General features: G+C 40.6%; 1 protein-coding gene across 1 annotated transcript in view; it reads right to left on the bottom strand.

Annotated features, from left to right (window-relative positions):
- The window catches only part of DNAH5 (dynein axonemal heavy chain 5), a gene marked incomplete at its 5' end in the record, with an annotated part of 208,233 nt that overhangs the window by 71,668 nt on the left and 117,198 nt on the right, over positions 1-19,367 (bottom strand). Inside the window, 4 exons of the mRNA XM_032415335.1 lie at positions 5,893-6,160; positions 7,274-7,427; positions 11,469-11,599; positions 16,237-16,409. Coding sequence (XP_032271226.1) covers positions 5,893-6,160; positions 7,274-7,427; positions 11,469-11,599; positions 16,237-16,409 — 726 coding nt within the window. The remainder of the gene's footprint in view (positions 1-5,892; positions 6,161-7,273; positions 7,428-11,468; positions 11,600-16,236; positions 16,410-19,367) is intronic.

Raw genomic sequence — 19,367 nt, forward strand, 5'->3', positions numbered from 1 at the left:
ATATCTTACAAGGTTACACTAATCAAACAGTATGATATTAGCATTAAAAATAGACCTATACACCAATGGAAGAGAAGAAAGTGAGAAATAAACCCATAATATGTGGTCAACTGATTTTTAACAAGGCTGCCAAGAATATACACAATGGGGAAAGAATAATCTCTTTAATAAATGGTGCTGGGAAAACTGGATATCTACATGCAAAAGAATGAAATTGGACCCTTGTCTTACACCATACACAAAAATCAACTCAAAATAGATTAAAGACCTAAACGTAAGACCTGAAACCATAAAACTCCTAGAAAAAAACATAATGGGTAAACTCCTTGACACTGATCTTGGCAATGATTTTTGGGTATGACACCAAAACACAGGCAACAAAAGCAAAACCGAAGTGGGAGGACATCAAACTAAAAAAATCTTCTTCATGGCAAAGGAAGCAATTAACAAATGAATAAGTAATTTATGGAATGGGAGAAAATATTTGCAAACCATACTTCTAATAAAGGGTTAATATGCAAAATAAAGAACTCCTACAACTCAATAGCAAAATATAAGTAACCTGATTAAAGTGGGCAAAGGAACTGAAAAGAGATTTCTCCAGAAAAGACATACAAATGGCCAACAGGTATATGAAAAAGTGCTTAACATCAGCAATCATCAGGGAGATGCAAATCAAAATTACAGTGAGATATCACCTCACCCCAGTTAGGATGAATGTTAGCAAAAACAAACAAACAAAGAAAAAAAAAGATAACAAGTGTTCGCAAGGGTGTGGGGAAAAGGGAGCCCAAGTGCACTATCAGTACGAATGCAAACTGGTGGAGCCGCTATGGAAAACAGTGTGGAGGGTCCTCAAAAAATTAAAAATAGAGGGGTGCCTGGGTGGTGTAGTCGGTTAAGCATCCGACTTGGTTTTGGCTCAGGTTGTGATCTCAGGGTCATGAGATGGAACCCCACATCGGCTCCGCGCTCAGTGCAGAGTCAGCTTTAGTTTCTCTCTCCCTCTCCCTCTGCTCCTCCCCACCCTCTCTCAAATAAATAAATAAATATTAAAAAAAAAAAAAAACAGATGGGGCCCTGGGTGGCTCAGTCGGTTAAGCATCTGACTCCTGATTTTGGCTCAAGTCATCTCACAGTTGTGGGATCAAGCCCTGTGTGGGGCTCTGTGCTCAGCATGGAGTCTGCTCGAAATTCTCTCTCCCTCTCCCTCTGTCTCTGCCCCTCTCCCTGCTCGTGTGCTCTCTCTCTCTCCCTCTCTCTCAAAATAAATAAATAAAATCTAAAAAATAATAATAATAATAATAAAATAAAATAAAAAATAGAATTACCATATGATCCAACAATCTCACTTCCAAGCACATATCCAAAGGAAATAATACCACTATATCAAAGAGATATCTGCGCTCCCGTGTTCACTGCAGCATTATTTACAGTTGCCAAGACATGGAAACAACTTAAATGTTTGTTGATGTATAAATGGATATACATGCAATGGAATATTATTCAGCCTAAAAAAAGATGGAAATCCTGCCATTTGCAACATGGATGAACCTGGAGGGCATTATGCTAAGTGAAATAAGCTAGACACAGAAGGGCAAATACTATGTGACACCATTTATACAAGGAATCTGAAATTGTCAGAGTCATAGAAGCAGAAAGTAGAACTCTGATTGCCAAGACTAAGGGGAGGCGGTACATTTCCCCTCCTCCCAGTCAAAAAGTCAAAAAATACAATGTTTCAGTTATACAAAATCTACTGTACAGCAAGATGCCTAGAGCTAACAATACTGTTTGTAAACTTAAAATTAGCTATGAGAGATCTGATGTCGTGTTCTTATCACAAAATAATAACAATAATAATTAAAGAAGTCAGGAGGAAACTTTTGGAGGTGATGGATATGTTTATGGCATAGATTATGATGATGGTCCCATGGGTGTATACTTACTTCAAAATTCATCAAGTTGTATATTTTAATTATGTTCAGTGTTTTGTATATCATTCATACCTCAATAAGCTGGTTTAAGAACAAAACTAAAGTCTATCTTAAATTATAAATTAATTAATTAATATTAATTAATTATAGAAATATACATTAATTTAATACTTTTCTGGGAAATATTCAGCATAATCTAGATGAAATATACTAACACAAACAAAATTGTGTATTTCCTTACTGATGTGGCTGAAGATAATAATTTAATTTAGAATCAGCATCCTAAAGACAACTTAAATAAGGTTGGTTCTAGAAACCTTGTTGCTAATTTTCCAAAAAGGATAAATAACACTTAAATCCCTAAGTATATCAAGTATTTCCAAAACCCACAGATGGTATTCTTTCAAAATAACATAAGCCAGGTTCCAGGTTAATGTTAGGTGTATAGATTTTATATTTATTGCATAAAGGAACTATGTCTCATATCTTATAATTATTGTATCCAGTACCATGACTAGCACAGTAAACACTTCCAGACTAGACTGGAGACATAACCACAAAAGATTACAGGTTATCAAAGGTTTAAGAACATTTCAAAACCGAGGTGCATGATATAAAGTGTACTATATAATATGTACTATAGATATGGGAGGTCCCCAAAAGGAGGGGGTGGGAAACTAAATATTCCTAAGTGAACAAAGAAAGAGTAAAGGATGTGATGTGATTAAGCTTTGGAATGTAGATAAACAAAGGAGATGGAAGAGAATATTCTTGATCTAAGGGGGACAATGTGTGGAAGATACGGATGATTAAAGTATATTCAGGGGCGCCTGAGGGCTCAGTCAGTTAAGCATCTAACTCTTGATTTTAGCTCAGGTCATGATCTCAGGGTTGTAAGATCAAGCCCTGGTCAGGCTCTGCAGTGGGCGTGGAGTCTGCTTAAGATTCTCTCTCTCCCTCTCCCTCTGCCCCTCCCCACTGCATGCTCTCTCTCTCTCTCTCTCTCAAAAAAAAAAAAAAAAAAAAAGGCAGGTTCAGAACACAAACAAAAGTGTATATCTGGGGGAAAAAGAGAGGGAAGGTTTGTGTTTGCTTAGAGAAGACTGGAAGTAAGTCACGGCTGTACTATAGAAGGATGATGAATTTTGACAGACTGACTCATTCATTCAACACTGCAACCATCACACACTGGTAGCTGCCAAGACTGTGAGTGAAAGACAGGTAGTCCTTGACCTCATGGACTTTTTAGTCGAGCAGGACAAATGAGCATTAATCAAATACACACACAACTAAGTATATAAACTGCAAACTGTGGTTAGTCCTAGGAAGGAAGAGCACAGAGTCCTAGGAAGAGCTAACACGGGAACAGGCTCCGTGGGGAGAAAGGGAAATGGGATGGCTCCCCTGAGGAGCATCATCCAAACAATGGAGGAGGGTGCCAGTCGGATGGAGGAAGAGGGCGTCGCATGGGAAGAAAAAACAGCCTGTTCAAGGATCAGGAATAACAGAGCAGGGGAAAAAAAGCAACCTGAGCGGAAGCTGGGGAGGTGGGCAGGGCCACTCTTCCCATCCTGGAAGGCCAGGCTAGAGACCATGGCCTTCTTCCCAGGAGCAAGGGGAGGTCATAGAAGGTTCTAAGTAGAAAGCAGTGTGGTTGGGTTTGTGTTTTCATCATTCTTGTGTCGGCAATGTGAGATGGATGGCAGACAGCTGAATCAGGAAGAGAGGTCATCAGAAAGCTATTTGGGTTTTCCAGGTGAGCAACAATGACAGCTTGGCCTAGGATGTCTGTCTATGAGAGGGAAAGAGCTGGAGACAGTCCCCCAATATTTAAAAGATAGGGTCAACGAGACTTGGAGATCGAGCAGACTTGAGAGCTGAAAGAGGCCCAAATGTTCCAGATAAAGCTCTCTGTGCAGTTCAAAGGATGATGGCAGGACTTCCTGGGAGAAGGACCAGAGGAGAGGAAGGTCAGTATCAGCCACTTGGAGTAGCAGTCTGTGAAACCCCCATGAGAATGTATCAAACAGGCAGCCAGTTGAGTGCACAGATTTCAAGCCAAAGGACAGGCTAAACTGGAAAGAAGCTGATGGAGCCTATCACCCAGGAGGCTGAGGATGAGCTTGCCTGGGAAGAAGATTGGAGTGAAGAAAGAAGTCCGTCTTACCCTGCCCTATGCCTGGCTCCAGAAATAGCATGGAGCTCAAAAAATACGTTCTCAATAAACAAACAGGGAGATGCACCCATGAAAGTCAGGACACTTGCTAGGAAACAAGGACAAAGAAATGAAAGTTTCCCTGACCTCCATGTAATCCTGGCTTGGGATGATACAATGAGATTTAAAAGAAAGGGGCGGATTTGTGAGAAATTAACAAAGGAAAGATCAATAAGACCTTTGTCTTGTAATAGAAGAGATGACTGAAATAGAGACCTCACAGGGCTCTGTATTTAAATTAAATCATCTTAATTATGGTATATTACAATGTTTGTCACCTGAAATTGTTATTTTATTGTTCATCATAATGCCTTACATGATACTCCACAAAGTCCTTCCACACTAATTATCATATTTCATAGTTAACTTTAATATAGCTCTGAAATTCTGTCATATTGTGCTCTGCATTTATATCCTACTTCAAGGAACTTTGAAGTTTTACCCTTAGTTGTATTCACATTTTAATAGGACTTAAAACTGTAAAACATTGGCCTTTTCTCAAACTTAATAAGACAAAAGAGAAACTGTACATGTGTATTTCAAATACGTTTAAATATTCTGTGTTTAAAAGCCAAAGATTGGAAGACCATTATTGTCAACAGCACTATGTAGAGAACAGAATGTCTCTGGTAGATAAGAATAAATACATATACATAATAAATGTGGGTTCTGGCCCCAGTACTGATCCTAATGGCTTCTTACATCTCTGACAATTCCCTCAGTTTCACTATCCCCAATGTCTCCATCTATAAAGGTCAGGAGATGGGCTAATCGGTTGTTCTCATGGTGGGTTCCACAGAACTGGAGAGCCAGATGTGGACATGGCACAGATGTGGGATGAGAGGACAGGCTCTAGAACCCCACCTCACCTCCACTTTTCGCTGTTTTATCTATTAGGACCACCTGCAAGGTTTTACTGAGAAATGGGACTCTTCTTAATTATTAAAATATAATCAGACAAAAAGTTTGAAAACCACTGCCATGAATCTAGGCACTCCCTGAGGGTCTGGTCAGGGGTGACACCTAAACATCCCTACAATCTAAAATACCCACAAGTAATTTCTCACCAAAAGCTGAAAAACCATAAACTAAATGATCTCTTAACGTCTCCTCTACCACGTCCATGATCAATTTCATTTAGAGCGAGAGAGACATTCATGTTCCGCAGGACGGATGATCGTGGACAGAACTGGAAGCAGCCAAGAACCCAAGTCACAGAACACTCTAACATCCGTCTCCAAGGACAGGAGCCAGCAGAGCATTGCCGGGTAAGGTCTTCTTCTTTGCTGTCCAGCACTGTAGCCACAAGAACAGAACGTCCAAGAGACGTTCAGCTTTAACCACTCTGAGGTTGAACACAAATACTACCAAAGTAGTTAAAATCTCCGTGCCTTCCTGAGACATCTTGGAAGACGTCTGGGTATCCAACTGAGACAAAGCCTTCCAGTATCCCTGAAAAGACTAGAGTTACTGGAAATTAACCCAAGGGAGTACAAGATTGAAGATGAGTGTCTGATAACCACACTCTGGGGAAAATTAGCTACCTAATTTTTGCACCTTTGGTGAAAGAGCACCATCTTGCAAAAATCCTCAAATATTAGACAAAGTGACTTCAGGCTCAATCCAGGACAGAGACAGCAAAGAGCACAGAATGTAAACACACACACACACACACACACACACACACACACACACACACTGTTAACCAAAAACTGTGACCAAAGTTTCCACCACACTAACCAGCAACTAAGGCATCCTTAGGCCATCGGCTGAACCAGTCAATAGTACATCCTGAAATAAGGGCAGGGAACTTCAACGCTCGATTTCGAAATTTCTCCCCAACAGGTGAAAAGCAGAGCACAATGTGAAGGTTCTGTCGGACCCGACTCATGAAGTAGTCATGCAGGTTCTCATTGGTAGGAGGGCGCCTGGGGTATTCTTTCTTCATGACAGATAGGAGATCACTATTAATTTCATCAATTTCATCACGAGCAAATAGGTTGGAGACCTTCAAAAGAAGAGCAGACATTCAAATTCAGTACAGACACGTGAAAAGAGATCAAAATACATAGCTCAATACATATGATATCTTTCCTCCATTTGTGTTCTTAAACTCACCTTTAGAAAATTAACCAAAGTCTTCATGACACAAACAAATGGAAAGATATTCCACACTCATAGGTTAAAAGATTTAATATTGTAAAAATGTCCATCCTTCCCAAAGTGGTGTAGAGATTCAATGCAATCCCTACCAAAATACCAACAGTATTCTTCACAGAACTAGAACAAATAATCCTAAAATGTGTATGGAACCACAAAAGACCCCAAATAACCAAGGCAATCTTGAAAAAGAAGAACAAACCTGGACATATCACAATCCCGTATTTCAAGATATACTACAGAGCTATAATAAACAAAACAGTGTGGTACTGACACAAAAACAGACCTACAGATCAATGGAACAGAAGAGAGAGCACAGAAATAAACCCACACTTACATGTTCAAATAATCTATGACAAAGGAATCGAGAGCATATAATAGGGAAAAGACCAACTCTTCAAAAAATGGTGCTGGGAAAACTGGACAGCTACATGCAGAAGAATGAAAATGGACCACTCTCTCATTCCATACACAAAAATAAACTAAAAATGGATTAAAGACCTAAATGTAAGACCTGAAACCATAAAACTCCTAGAAGAAACACAGGCAGTAATTTCTCTGACATCAGCCGTAGAAACATTTTTTCTCGGTGTGTCTTCTCAGGCAAGGGAGACAAAAGCAAAAATAAACTATTGGGACTACAACAAAATAACAAGCTTTTGCACACCCTTTTTTAAAAAAAATTAACCAAAGTCCTCAAGATAAGATACCCCATATTTTAAATACACAAATGATTCTGTTATTAATTGCAAAGTCATAGCTCTTTAAAGGGGTAAATGGACATATCGAAAATCCAATCAGCTGTTTTATTCTCTAAAACCCAATAGAAAAAGCAATTCTTCCTACTGATTTCCTAATCCCCAATAACAGCACTCACTCAAAAACTCTAATGGAAGGAAAGAGCTCTAAAGTTGGAGGGAATCTGAAGAGTCAAAATGCATGAAGATAAATGAGCTCCTACCTCACCCGATGATAAAACATTGTTCATATATTCCAAAAATGACTCATCCTTAATCTCATTGTCTGTAAAGATAAAAGTGATTCCTTTGCCTTGCTGCCCCGCCGTTCTATACAAAATCTTCAAGTCTTCCACCAGATTTGATGTGTTGTAGGATCTAAAGAGATATTGTCATTGTGTCATTAGCTAAACTATTCTGATGGGAAGGAAAGATCCTTATAACAATGCTTTATGCCATTTGGTTAATCAAAAGAAATACTGATGTTGTTTCATCAGATAAGAATTTTATTGTAGGGCGCCTGGGTGGCTCAGTCGTTAAGCGTCTGCCTTCGGCTCAGGTCATGGTCCCAGGATCCTGGGATCGAGCCCCACATGGGGCTCCCTGCTCAGTGGGGAGTCTGCTTCTCCCTCTCCCACTCCCCCTGCTTGTGTTCCCTCTCTCGCTGTCTCTCTCTGTCAAATAAATGAATAAAATCTTTAAAAAAAAAAAAAAAAGAATTTTATTGTATGTGAATGTTACTGGTTCATTATATTTCCTTATAAAGATGAAATTGATTTTTAAAAAATTTCTTTCATTTTCTAATAGCTATTCCTTTGAGAATAATAGAGGCACATCTTGGTAAAATTTTGAGTACTTCACCACTCATGAAAGTTAAGAGCTATTTTTTCCATTGAGGCATAACTGACATATAACATTATCTTAGTTTCAGGTACACAACATATTTCCATACTTGTATATATTGCAAAATGATCACCACAATAAGTCTAGTTAACATCAAGTCAAGTAACATTATATTTACCTGCAAATATGAAACTGGTTTTTAAACTCCATATTTCATTAACTATTATAATTAATTTTTTACACGCAAAATAAAAATCTAGAGTGAAAAGTCAACCTGAAACCAAAATATCATTTTTACCACAACTAAATGTCATCTAACTGAGTATGCTTCATTTTGAAAATATTTGGTGGTAAGGCTAATACAAAAGTCAAATTGGAATGTTTATTACGCACCCATCAGTAATTGGTATTTTTTTTTAAGATTTTTTTTTTATTTGTCAGAGCATGAGCACAAGCAGAGAGAGCGGCAGGCAGAAGCAGGCACCCTGCTGAGCAGGGAGCCCAATGCGGGACTCGATCCCAGGACCTGGGATTATGACCTGAGCTGAAGGCAGACGCTTTATGACTGAGCCACCCAGGCGTCCTGCAATTGGTATTTTAGAAGATACCTCATAAATTAATCGAAATTAAATCATTTCAAGCTTTAATTATATAGGCTGAGGAAAATGCCCTAATTCAAATGGTGCCCTCTTGGGATGCCTGGCTGGCTCAGTCAGAAGTGCATATGACTCCAGATTTCAGGGTTGTAAGTTCGAGCCCCACATTGGGTATAGAGGTTACTTAAAAATAAAATTTTTTAAAAAAGTAAAATAAAATAAAATGAAATGAAATCTTGAAAAAAAATGGTGCCCTCTCATCCCCCAACACAATTATTTCATTGCATCTTTGGGTCCCCTGTAAAAGAGTTTTCTGAGCAATCAGTCTACTGTAATAGAACAGCTGAAAACATGAAATATCCCACTCTAAATCTTCTTTCACTGACAAAAGCAATCCTTTATAAAGTGGAAATCAGCCTGCAGTCATGAAATATTAGAGATGTCCCAAAACAGAGTAGCCCAGTACCTCCAAAAGTAAAAATAAAGATATTCCAATCCTGGAGATTCAGATTTACTAAATTATCATTTGAATTTTATGTTATTAAATAAACTCAGAGTTCAGAGCACAAGAGCAAATGGCCTTCTGATTTTTTTTAAAGCTACTATTTAACTCTATGTTCTGTGCTTTTTGATCATCTAAAACCTAAATCCTAGAACCAGAAATCCCACCACGATACATCAATATTTTAAGAAAATGTCTGCAGAAGTGTGATCTGAGAGATTAGAAAAGAATTTCAAACACGCAGTCCTCCACTGGAGAGAGAGAGAAAGCTTCTCCTGACTTGGGAAAACTTTCAGCCCAGTCCCCTGGATCAAGGGCCCACTGCCGCAGATAATGGCCTCAGCCCTCTAACACATGGCTGTGCTTCCCAAATGTGAGGCTCTTGCTTGCTGATTCTTGGCCACGTAGCTATGCAGAGGCTTGGGCAGTAAGATGGTCTCTTGAAGGTGTGAGAAGGCAAAGGCTTTGGCCTTCCTTTTCATCATAATGGAGCATTCCCACTATGACATATGGAGGAACTAATTGATCACAGAGAGAGGAGCTGCAAGACATTTTTCCTGAGGCAGTAGGGTAGAATGAAAGTCAAGCCAGACCAGAAACCAGAAATACTGTGGTCAATTCCCAGGCAGATCTGGGATTTCAGACAAGTGATAGTCTCTGCATCTCAGCTGTAAGATAGGCTAATATGATTATATGCCCTGCTAACTGATAAAGTTGCTTTGAAGACCAAACTAGCCTATGCATATAAAAGTGCTTTGAAAATTATAAGGCTTTATAAAAATATTAGGAACAAAAATCTCAGAGTCCAGTCTCTTTCCTGTATAGGTTATCTTTTACCTAACTCTACTGCTATCCACAAACTAGAAGAATTATACACAAGGTAATTATTTCTCTCTGTCCTAGTACTTGAAAAACAAACAGCAACCTTTTGGATTTATTCTCCAAGCAAAAGCCTATAATTCGGACCAAATGAAAAGTCTGACAACAACTCGAATACCTGGATCTTAAACCCAGATTTAATAATTTTCAATCGCTGTCCTAGCAGGTATCTATGGGCCTCCATCAGGAAGAGATGGAGGGATGCTTTGCCCAACTGGGCCAAGCCAAAGCTCTAGAGCATGGCCAACAGGCAAGACTTCCTTCTCCCACACCTACAAGTTAACCTCTAATAATTCTCAGCCCAACTAAAGTTCCCAAATTGGCCTCTTACCTCTCATCTTGGTTAATCCTGAAATTCTGTTCAGCCCCTCTGAATCACCCCTGCGTATCTCTCCATGCTGACTCTTCACTTCCTAGTTCCACCCTCACTACACATATATGACCAAGGACGACCCTCCCGGGGTTCCCTACCTTGATGAGTGTATGCTTCAGGCGGCCAGCTTCCCAAGCCAGAACTAGGATGGACCAAGTCCAAAAGTTCAACTTTCCAGTGATCCTGAGTCTGTGCTTTTTTCTCCATTCTCACTGCTCCCACTCCTGACCCATCATCTCTTGCCTAGATCCCTGAGACAGCCTTGTAACTATTTCCATTGAGCTCCTTCCATCCGTTTTCTGTACATACAAACCCACAGGCCCTCCCTAGCAGTAATTCATTAATGGTCTCCTGTTGTTTTAGGATAAAGTCCAAATTCCTTATCATACCTTCAAAGACCTCCATTTCTATTCCTTTCCCACTTGCTATCTCACGCTGCACAGCCCGCCATATTGAACTTCTTCCCGGCCTCAATGTGACTTCACAGGGACTGACCCTTTTGCCTGGAACACTCTTCACCTCACCTCTTTTCTGAGATAATTCCTATTTGTACTCAGGTCTCAGTTTAAACATCTTTTCCTCCAGGAAGCCTTTTCTGACCATCCCCCAGACTAGGTTAGGAGTCCCTCCCTCATGTTACAACAGGAGCTGGTTGGTCTTCATTTATTTTCTTCCAGCAGACAGCACCTACGTATGACACCTTCCTGAATGAATTGCTCCACTGTCTGACCCCCTTGACTATTAGAAGCTCTGTGATGACACAGCCAGGTTTACCTTGCTCAGCATGAACTCCCCAGCACCTCCCAGTGCCTGACACATAGCCAGTGTTCCATAAATATTTCTAAATGTATGAGTTAATCAATATAAAGTTTTCATCTACTTTACTAGTTTATTAACATTCTTGAAATCTGAACTAACATGTAGTAGGGATAAATTTCTTCTGAAACACACCAAGAGGAATACATAGAATATACATGGCATGCATAACATAAAAACAGGGAGGCAGTTATTCACTATTATAAGAGGCTGAAATACTTCAAAAGCAAATTATTAATGTGAAAACTTCCTGATCTATAATAAAGGTTGAAAGGGGACGATGATAAGTCTACATTTAGGAAGGAAATGATTGATTCCTTATATATAATATAAATGCATTAAGTTCAAGTGGCCTCTGAAAACCTGCTATCAAAATCCATTTCAGGTTAATTAAAGCGAAAGCGTGTTACCTTGTCAGAGTGATCTGGAAGGAAGAATAGCCAGCAATGAATGAAGCCAACCTTGTCAGGCTCTGTTTTCCTGATCCCCCCACTCCAACCAGGAGGGCATTTCCCCGGGGTGTGCCAATGACACGTGAGATCTAGAATATGGAAGAGAAAAGGCACATATCATTGTCCAATGTGAAAATATTCCATTTTTTCCTATTTATGCACTGTAAGCATTTGGGAAGACATAAGTGTCTCAGGATCAGCATGGAGAGATACACTGGCTGGACGAAGGAGGGTATTTCTGAAAGAGAATGATGTTTGAAGAGGGTGTGTGTTGGGGGGTGCTTTTGGGAAACTTGAAGAGACCAGTACCGAAATGTCAACCCAAACTACCCCTATGGCCTGCTCTGGGTTTTAAAGGAGAGAAATAAAGGGGATGCGGAGGTTTCCTTTTAGTCTCCCAACCTAATGCAGTGGGACAGGAAAGAGACTGAAATTTCAAGACAATGTGTATCCTTGGAATACAGAACACACAGTTGATTAGAATATCCTCTACATTTGAAAAATGACAGAGAGTTTAAATCGAAGGGAAGGAAATTCCCAAAATGTGGTACAGGTGATGGAATTTTTAAAAAGAAGAGGAGGAGGAAGAGGAGGAGAAGGAAGAAAACAAACATAAACACCCTCCTATTATTTGGCACAGTCAGTGAGACCTAAGGAATCGACCAAGAAGTAAATATGGGTGGGCCAGTCAGTAGTCCCAGACTAATTCAAGTCCCCCTTGTGGTGGAAGTCCATGTTTCTTTAGCTTTATTGTTATTGATGAACTGCTTCTACCACCTGGCTTCCAACACCCACCTAGAGGGGATTCAGTGTAGGATTCTCCTTGGTGCTTTCTTCTCCATACTCCATGGAGTATGGTAACTCTTTCTGTTTCCCTCCTAATGGCAGTTTGAGCCTGGGGAATTACTGTGATACCCACTTTTCTATAGAATAATAACAGAGAGTGAGACAGGGCTGAGAAGGGTCACTTCTCTGCAGCTGGTGGAAGCCTCCTGGGGTGACCTGGGCTCTGTATCCTGCCAGTGTACTGCTAAACATCCTTTCTCAGGATTACCTCATCTGGCAGGGGCAATACTTACCCCTGTTGGGACTACTCTTGTTTTCTTCTTATTGAGGTATAATAAAGTGTTGGGACTACTCTTGACTTTTAGATTATTCCCCCCAATTTAGTGTGAGCCTGGGAAATGAAGACCATTTTCTTGTCTCTGCGGTGGATCTGAGAGCCCTCAGAATAGGTGAGGGACACACCCATCTTTCCAGGCCCCTACTCACCCTGCCCACGATTCTCTCCAAAGTTGTTGTAGGCAGGGAAGGAATGGTACTGGCAAGAATGATTTGCCAATGTCTATTCATATTATTTCCCTGATATTCCTTCAAGAGGCACAGATATGGCAGGTAAGGAGCTACAGAAAACCACACTAGAATCTTCGGTGTCTTTCCTTGGTTAACATTTTTCAAAATATACAGTTTTTGTCATAACCATTTCCTTTCATTGGTGTTGGTGAATATATTAAGGGTTTAAATAATTGTTGTTAATTAATTAGGTTCACCAACATCTTTTCCTGAAACTAGGCCTAGGTCTTATATTAAAATTTTCCATTCCTAGGTTCTAGCACATGGTAAACAAACCATATACTACAAATGAACATAGATGTGAACAAGCAAGCAGAAGGGTTTAAAAGAGACTCAAAAACTCATAATCTAATTACAAATAGAAATTAAATGAGAAAACACAATCAAGTAATACTTTTAAATGGGACTCTTTTGTCTTACTCTACACAGATTGTGAGATAGAAATATTCATTTTTCAATCCCTTTAGCAAATATTTTAAAAATTAATAATGCCCATCCTGCCCCACAGGTGCTCACATGCTAGCAGAGGAGAGAGACCTATTAACAGAAATGTGGGGATACACATTCCATGGCGAATGCAGAAACAGGTAAGAATGGTAGTGAAGGAAACAGTGCTGCTGGGTAGAGGCAAGTCTTAGTTGTGGAGCTGGAGTGTGATCTGGATCTTGAAAGATAATTAAAGCCCCTCATACAAAGAAGGGGACATGCCAGTCAGGAGCTGAGCTACATTTTAAGAAGAGGAAATGAGGGGTGCCTGGGTGGCTCAGTAGTTAAGTGTCTGCCTTCGGCTCAGGTCATGATCCCAGAGTCCTGGGATCGAGCCCCGCATCGGGCTCTCTGCTAGGTGGGAAGCCTGCTTCTCCCTCTCCCACTCCCCCTGCTTGTGTTCCCTCTCTCGCTGTGTCTCTCTCTGTCAAATAAATAAATAAAATCTTTAAAAAAAAAAAAAAGAGGAAATGAGATGCAGGAAGTCTCGGAGTCAACAAAAGGCCTGAGGTATCCCTATAGAGGGGTAACTTCAGTGCTAGGTACAGAAATATCAGGAGATGAGGCAGCAAAGGGTGATTTGGGGCCACACTGGGTCCTGGGTTAAATTCCAAACCTATTTATCAAGTATCTCAAGTGTGCCTATTCTCTATCCTGTGAATACGGAGGTGAATAAATTGGATGCCCACGCTCACAGAGCTTATTGCCCAGAAGGGAAAACAAACACACACATTAATAAATTCCACATGAGGCAACATTTGCTGGGAAGGCATAGGGGTGAAGTGCTCTGGAAGCAGGGTATGTTTCATCATGGGTAGCTGATTTTTCTGGATTACATGCTAAGCAGAGCACAAGCCACAGGCTAGAGTGTTATACAGGGGTTAGACCATGAGAAATCACACACACCATGGTCTGATTCTTTACCGAAGAGGCAAAAGAACTATCACAGAGATACTCTCTGTGTTTTGAAAGAAAATCTTTATCTTAATGAAGAAGGGAATCAAGAAATATGTCTGGTCTCATATCACAACTTGTTTTGCTGCAGTTTTCATCTTAATTTCATCTTAATTCTGTCTCTTGACTTTTATCATGTCTTATGACTAAGTCACACATTTCAAGGTTCACATCCACACAACACAGTTTGGATGTACTGTCCCCAGGAAACAAGAGAGTAGAAGAGAAGGTCTGCCTAGGATATCTTATATCCTAGCTTATATCTTATATCTTAGCTCAAAAACTCCAGTCACAAATTCTTCAGCCAATTCCAAAGCAGACACAAGAGGCTGAGAGGGAAATTGAGGGAAAACAGTCAAAGACCCTATGCTAAGTCACACGTGCCTCAAATGTCAAGTCCCCACATTGTGAAGAAATGGTCATCGTGCATCGTCTGTGCATGAAACATAGAAATGAGAGAGTTCTAGAAAACTAGCTCAAACATAAGACTAACATAAATAGTCTCATCTTCAATCTGAGCCATTAGGAAATTCTAGGCATATCAGATTTTGTCTCCAAAAGACATTAGTTATAAAGTTGCCTTTGGTATTATTTATTTTCTTTCATTCTTCTTCTTTTTAATCAGTAAGTATGACAGAATTGCTATCATTATTTATATTTGAAAGAACATTTTTGCTCACAATTCAGTACAGATGTCTCAGACTCTGAGAATTCAGAATGTCCAAGCTATATGCCCTCATGTGGGGGGACACTCAACCTAAAATGGCCACTCTGTCTTCCTCCTCCTCCCTGACATACTCCAGCCTTCCCCACCCTCTTCTACTTTCAAAGGGAGGGTCACCTAGATGAACTCTAGATTCAGTAATTATCAGAGGTGACAATTTATAATTATGAGATTTTTCCTTATGGTTTAACCTAAGTAATGGAATCCAGCCTCGAGCTATCCTCTTTCTAACTAAAAGGATGTAGTCTGAAAAAGTAACTGACATCAACAGAGTGAGAATATCAACAACATATTTAAAATGGCAGTATCTTCCACCACAGAGAAATTAGATCACATAAGTTATCGAATAAATAATATATTTTACTTCCAACCTTGGAGAGTCAACTCTCCTATGAATAGATACTGGAATGACTCCTGTGACAAAGTAGAAAGGAAAATGTACTTTCCTGGTGGATTTCATTCTAAGAGAATTTTCATCCAGCTCAAAATCAATTGTTTATGCATTCCTTTTTAATTATCATTTCTAACTGTGGTGAAATATATATAACATAAAATTTACCGTCTTAACTATTAAGCACATGGTTTAATGGCATTAAGTACATTTACATTTTTGTGCGACCGACAACTATCTCCAAAACTCTTTTCATCTTGCAAAAATGAAACTCTGTACCATTAAACACTCTGCATTCTCCCTACCCCCAAGCCCCTGGCAATCACTATTCTACTTGCTGTCTCTATGATTTTGACTATACTAAGTACCTCCAATAAGTGGAATCATAACAGTATTTATCCTTTTGTGACTGGTTTCTTTCACTGAGCATAGTGTCTTCAAAGTTTATGCACTATTTTTTACTGCTCTCTTTTGCATAATGCAAAAACATAAGCAGACTTTTTGCCTGTGCTTTGAACTCAGATGTCAACCACATTCATTCCATGCGGTGAAAACACTGAGCTGGAAGCCATATAGCAACACTGAATAAAATTATATCACACATTTGAAGTATCCATGCTCTGATATTCCAGCTGATTTTCAGCCTATAGGTGTGACATGTTGCATTCAGTTTAGAAATTAAATGGAATATGGCATTGAGTTTATTTTCAAACTGAATATTCTTCCAGGAGATGAAAACGAAAGAGGAGGGAAAAAATTCTAGTGTGAAGCCAAGCATCCATCACTCTGGGGAGGTGTCACAGGGTATGGCCACTGACCTTGACTAAGTGAACCATGGAGTCCTCGAAGAACACCAAATCCATGCCAGTGCCACGGATGCTCTCATTGTACAGCTGCAGGAACATATTCAAGCGCTCCTTTAGGTGATCGAAAGATTCAATTGGCTCATAAACTTTGGGCATTTCAGCATCAGCCTCCTCGGGTGTTTCACCTGGGATTAGGGAAAAAGAATTTGTTTTCTTCATATCACTGGGCTTTACTAGTTCCTTCAACCTATATTAATACACTCATAGCTCGACAATTTCACACTCGATAATACCGATTTTCATCCAAATGCCATATTATATATTTTTAGAAAAGAAAAGAAAGCAATAGATCGGGGGAAAGATGGCAGAGGAGTAAGGGACCCTATTTCAACTGGTCCCCGGAATTGAGCTGGATATCTACCAGACCACTCTGAGCACCCACGAAACCAGCCAGAGATGTGAGAAGATCTGGATCTCTATAAACAGAATATCGCAGGTGGTTGGTTTTGAGGTACGAAGCGGGGAGCTGTGATTCCGTGGGCAGATAACTGAGAATAAACGGCAGCGGGAGGGTGCCTGGCCGTGGGGATCCTACACCGCTGGTGAGCGACAGCCTCGCGCTCTGGGGATGGGGCACAGACTCGCAGACCAGTAGCGGCGGGGAAAGGACTTTAGGGCAGCCCCCGGGGTGGAAACCCGGAGCAGCGGGGTCGCAAGCACACAAACTGGGAGCAGCTGGCGGTTTTAGAAGCACAAAGGGCAGAGACGTGAACGACCTGGAGGCAGGACTGGGGGCGCTGCGGAGGGGCGTACAACCCAGGCCGCTGCAGTTTATAGCAGCACGGACAGAAACGGAGACGGTGTGGCCTGGAGAGCTCACTGAAGAACAGACTGCGGTCTCTCTGCTCTGAGGCAGAGGGTTGGAAACGGTCTCTTCTGCTCTGACTCGCGGAAGAGACGCGGAAAGCCACCAGGGAAAGCCGCCAGAGAACAAAAGCCCCAAAAACTGATTCCCACTGAGCCCATCCCCTGCCACAGGGGGGCAGGGCAACTCCGCCCAAACAGGGTTGCCTGAGTAACAGCAAGGCAGGCCCCTCCCGCAGAAGACAGGCTGGGAAAACAAGAGGCCAGCAACCCTAAGGTCCCAAGAAAACAGGTGCATCTTGCTTGGGTTCTGGTCAATAATTTGGACTCTGTACATTCCCTCAAACACCCATCAACAGAATGACTAGGAGGAGGAGCCCCCAGAATAGAAAAGACTCAGAGATTATGACTTACGCTGCAGATTTACAAATGGATGCAGATATAACCAAGATGTCGGAGATGGAATTCAGGCTAGCAATTGTGAAGACAATGGCTAGAATGGAGAAATCAATTAATGGCAACACAGAGTCTCTAAGGGCAGAAATAAAGGGGAATTGGCAGAACTTAAAAATGCTATCAATGAGATCCAATCCAAACTAGATAATCTAACAGCTAGGGTAACTGAGGCAGAAAAGCGAATAAGCGACCTGGAAGACAATATAATAGATAAAAAGGGAAAAGAGGAGGCCAGGGAAAAACAACTCAGAATCCATGAAAATAGAATCAGAGAAATAAGTGACACCATGAAGCGTTCCAATGTCAGAATAATTGGAATCCCGGAGGGAGTGGAGAGAGAGAGAGGAATAGAAGATGTATTTGAGCAAATCGTAGCTGAGAACTTCCCTAATCTGGGCAATGAAACAAACATTTGAGTCCTAGAGGCAGAGAGGACCCCTCCTAAGATCAAGGAAAACAGGCCAACACCCCGGCATGTAATAGTAAAACTTGCAAATCTTAGAACCAAGGAAACCATCTTAAGGGCAGTTGGGGGAAGAGATTCCTTACGTACAGAGGGAGGAACATCAGAATAACGTCAGACCTATCCACAGAGACCTGGCGAGCCAGAAAGGCCTGGCAAGACATATTCAGGGTACTAAATGAGAAGAACATGCAGCCAAGAATACTTTATCTGGCAAGGCTTTCATTTAGAATGGATGGAGAGATGCAGAGCTTCCACGACCGGCAGAAGTTGAAAGAGTATGTGACCACTAAGCCGGCCCTGCAAGAAATATTAAGGGGGGGTTCTATAAAAGGAGAAAGACCCCAAGAGTGATCTACAACAGAAATTTACAGGGACAATCTATAAAAACAACGTCTTCACAGGCAACATGATGACAATTAATTCATATCTTTCAATAATCACTCTCAACGTGAATGGCCTAAATGCTCCATAAAACGGCACAGGGTTGCAGATTGGATAAAAAGACAGGACCCATCCATATGCTGTCTACAAGAGACTCATTTTGAACCTAAAGATACATCCAGACTGAAAGTGAAGGGATGGAGATCCATCTTCCATGCCAGCGGACCTCAAAAGAAAGCTGGGGTAGCAATTCTTATATCAGACAAATTAGATTTTAAACTAAAGTCTGTAATAAGAGACACAGAAGGACACTATATCATTCTTAAAGGGTCTATCCAACAAGAAGATCTAACAATTGTAAATATCTATGCCCCCAACATGGGAGCAGCCATCTACATAAGCCAACTGTTAACCAAAATAAAGAGTCATACTGATAACAATACGTTAATTGTAGGAGACCTCAATACTCCACTCTCAGCAATGGACAGATCATCTAAGCAGAAAATCAACAAGGAAACAAGAGCTTTGAATGATATATTGGACCAGATGGACCTCATAGATATTTACAGAACATTTCACCCTAAAACAACAGAATACTCATTCTTCTCGAGCGCACATGGAACTTTCTCCAGAATAGACCATATACTGGGTCACAAATCAGGTCTCAACCGACCAAAAGATTGAGATTATTCCCTGCATATTCTCAGACCACAATGCTCTAAAACCAGAACTCAATCACAAGAAAAAAATTTGGCAGAAATTCAAACACTTGGAAGCTAAAGACCACTCTGCTCAAGAATGTTTGGGTCAACCAAGAAATCAAAGAAGAACTTAAACAATTCATGGAAATCAATGAGAACGAAAACACATCGGTCCAAAACCTATGGGATACTGCAAAGGCGGTCCTAAGGGGGAAATACATAGCCATCCAAGCCTCACTCAAAAAAATAGAAAAATCCCGAATTCACCAACTAAC

This window comes from Phoca vitulina, unplaced genomic scaffold, assembly GCF_004348235.1.
Source record: "Phoca vitulina isolate PV1807 unplaced genomic scaffold, GSC_HSeal_1.0 scaffold17, whole genome shotgun sequence".
Classification (NCBI taxonomy): domain Eukaryota; kingdom Metazoa; phylum Chordata; class Mammalia; order Carnivora; family Phocidae; genus Phoca; species Phoca vitulina.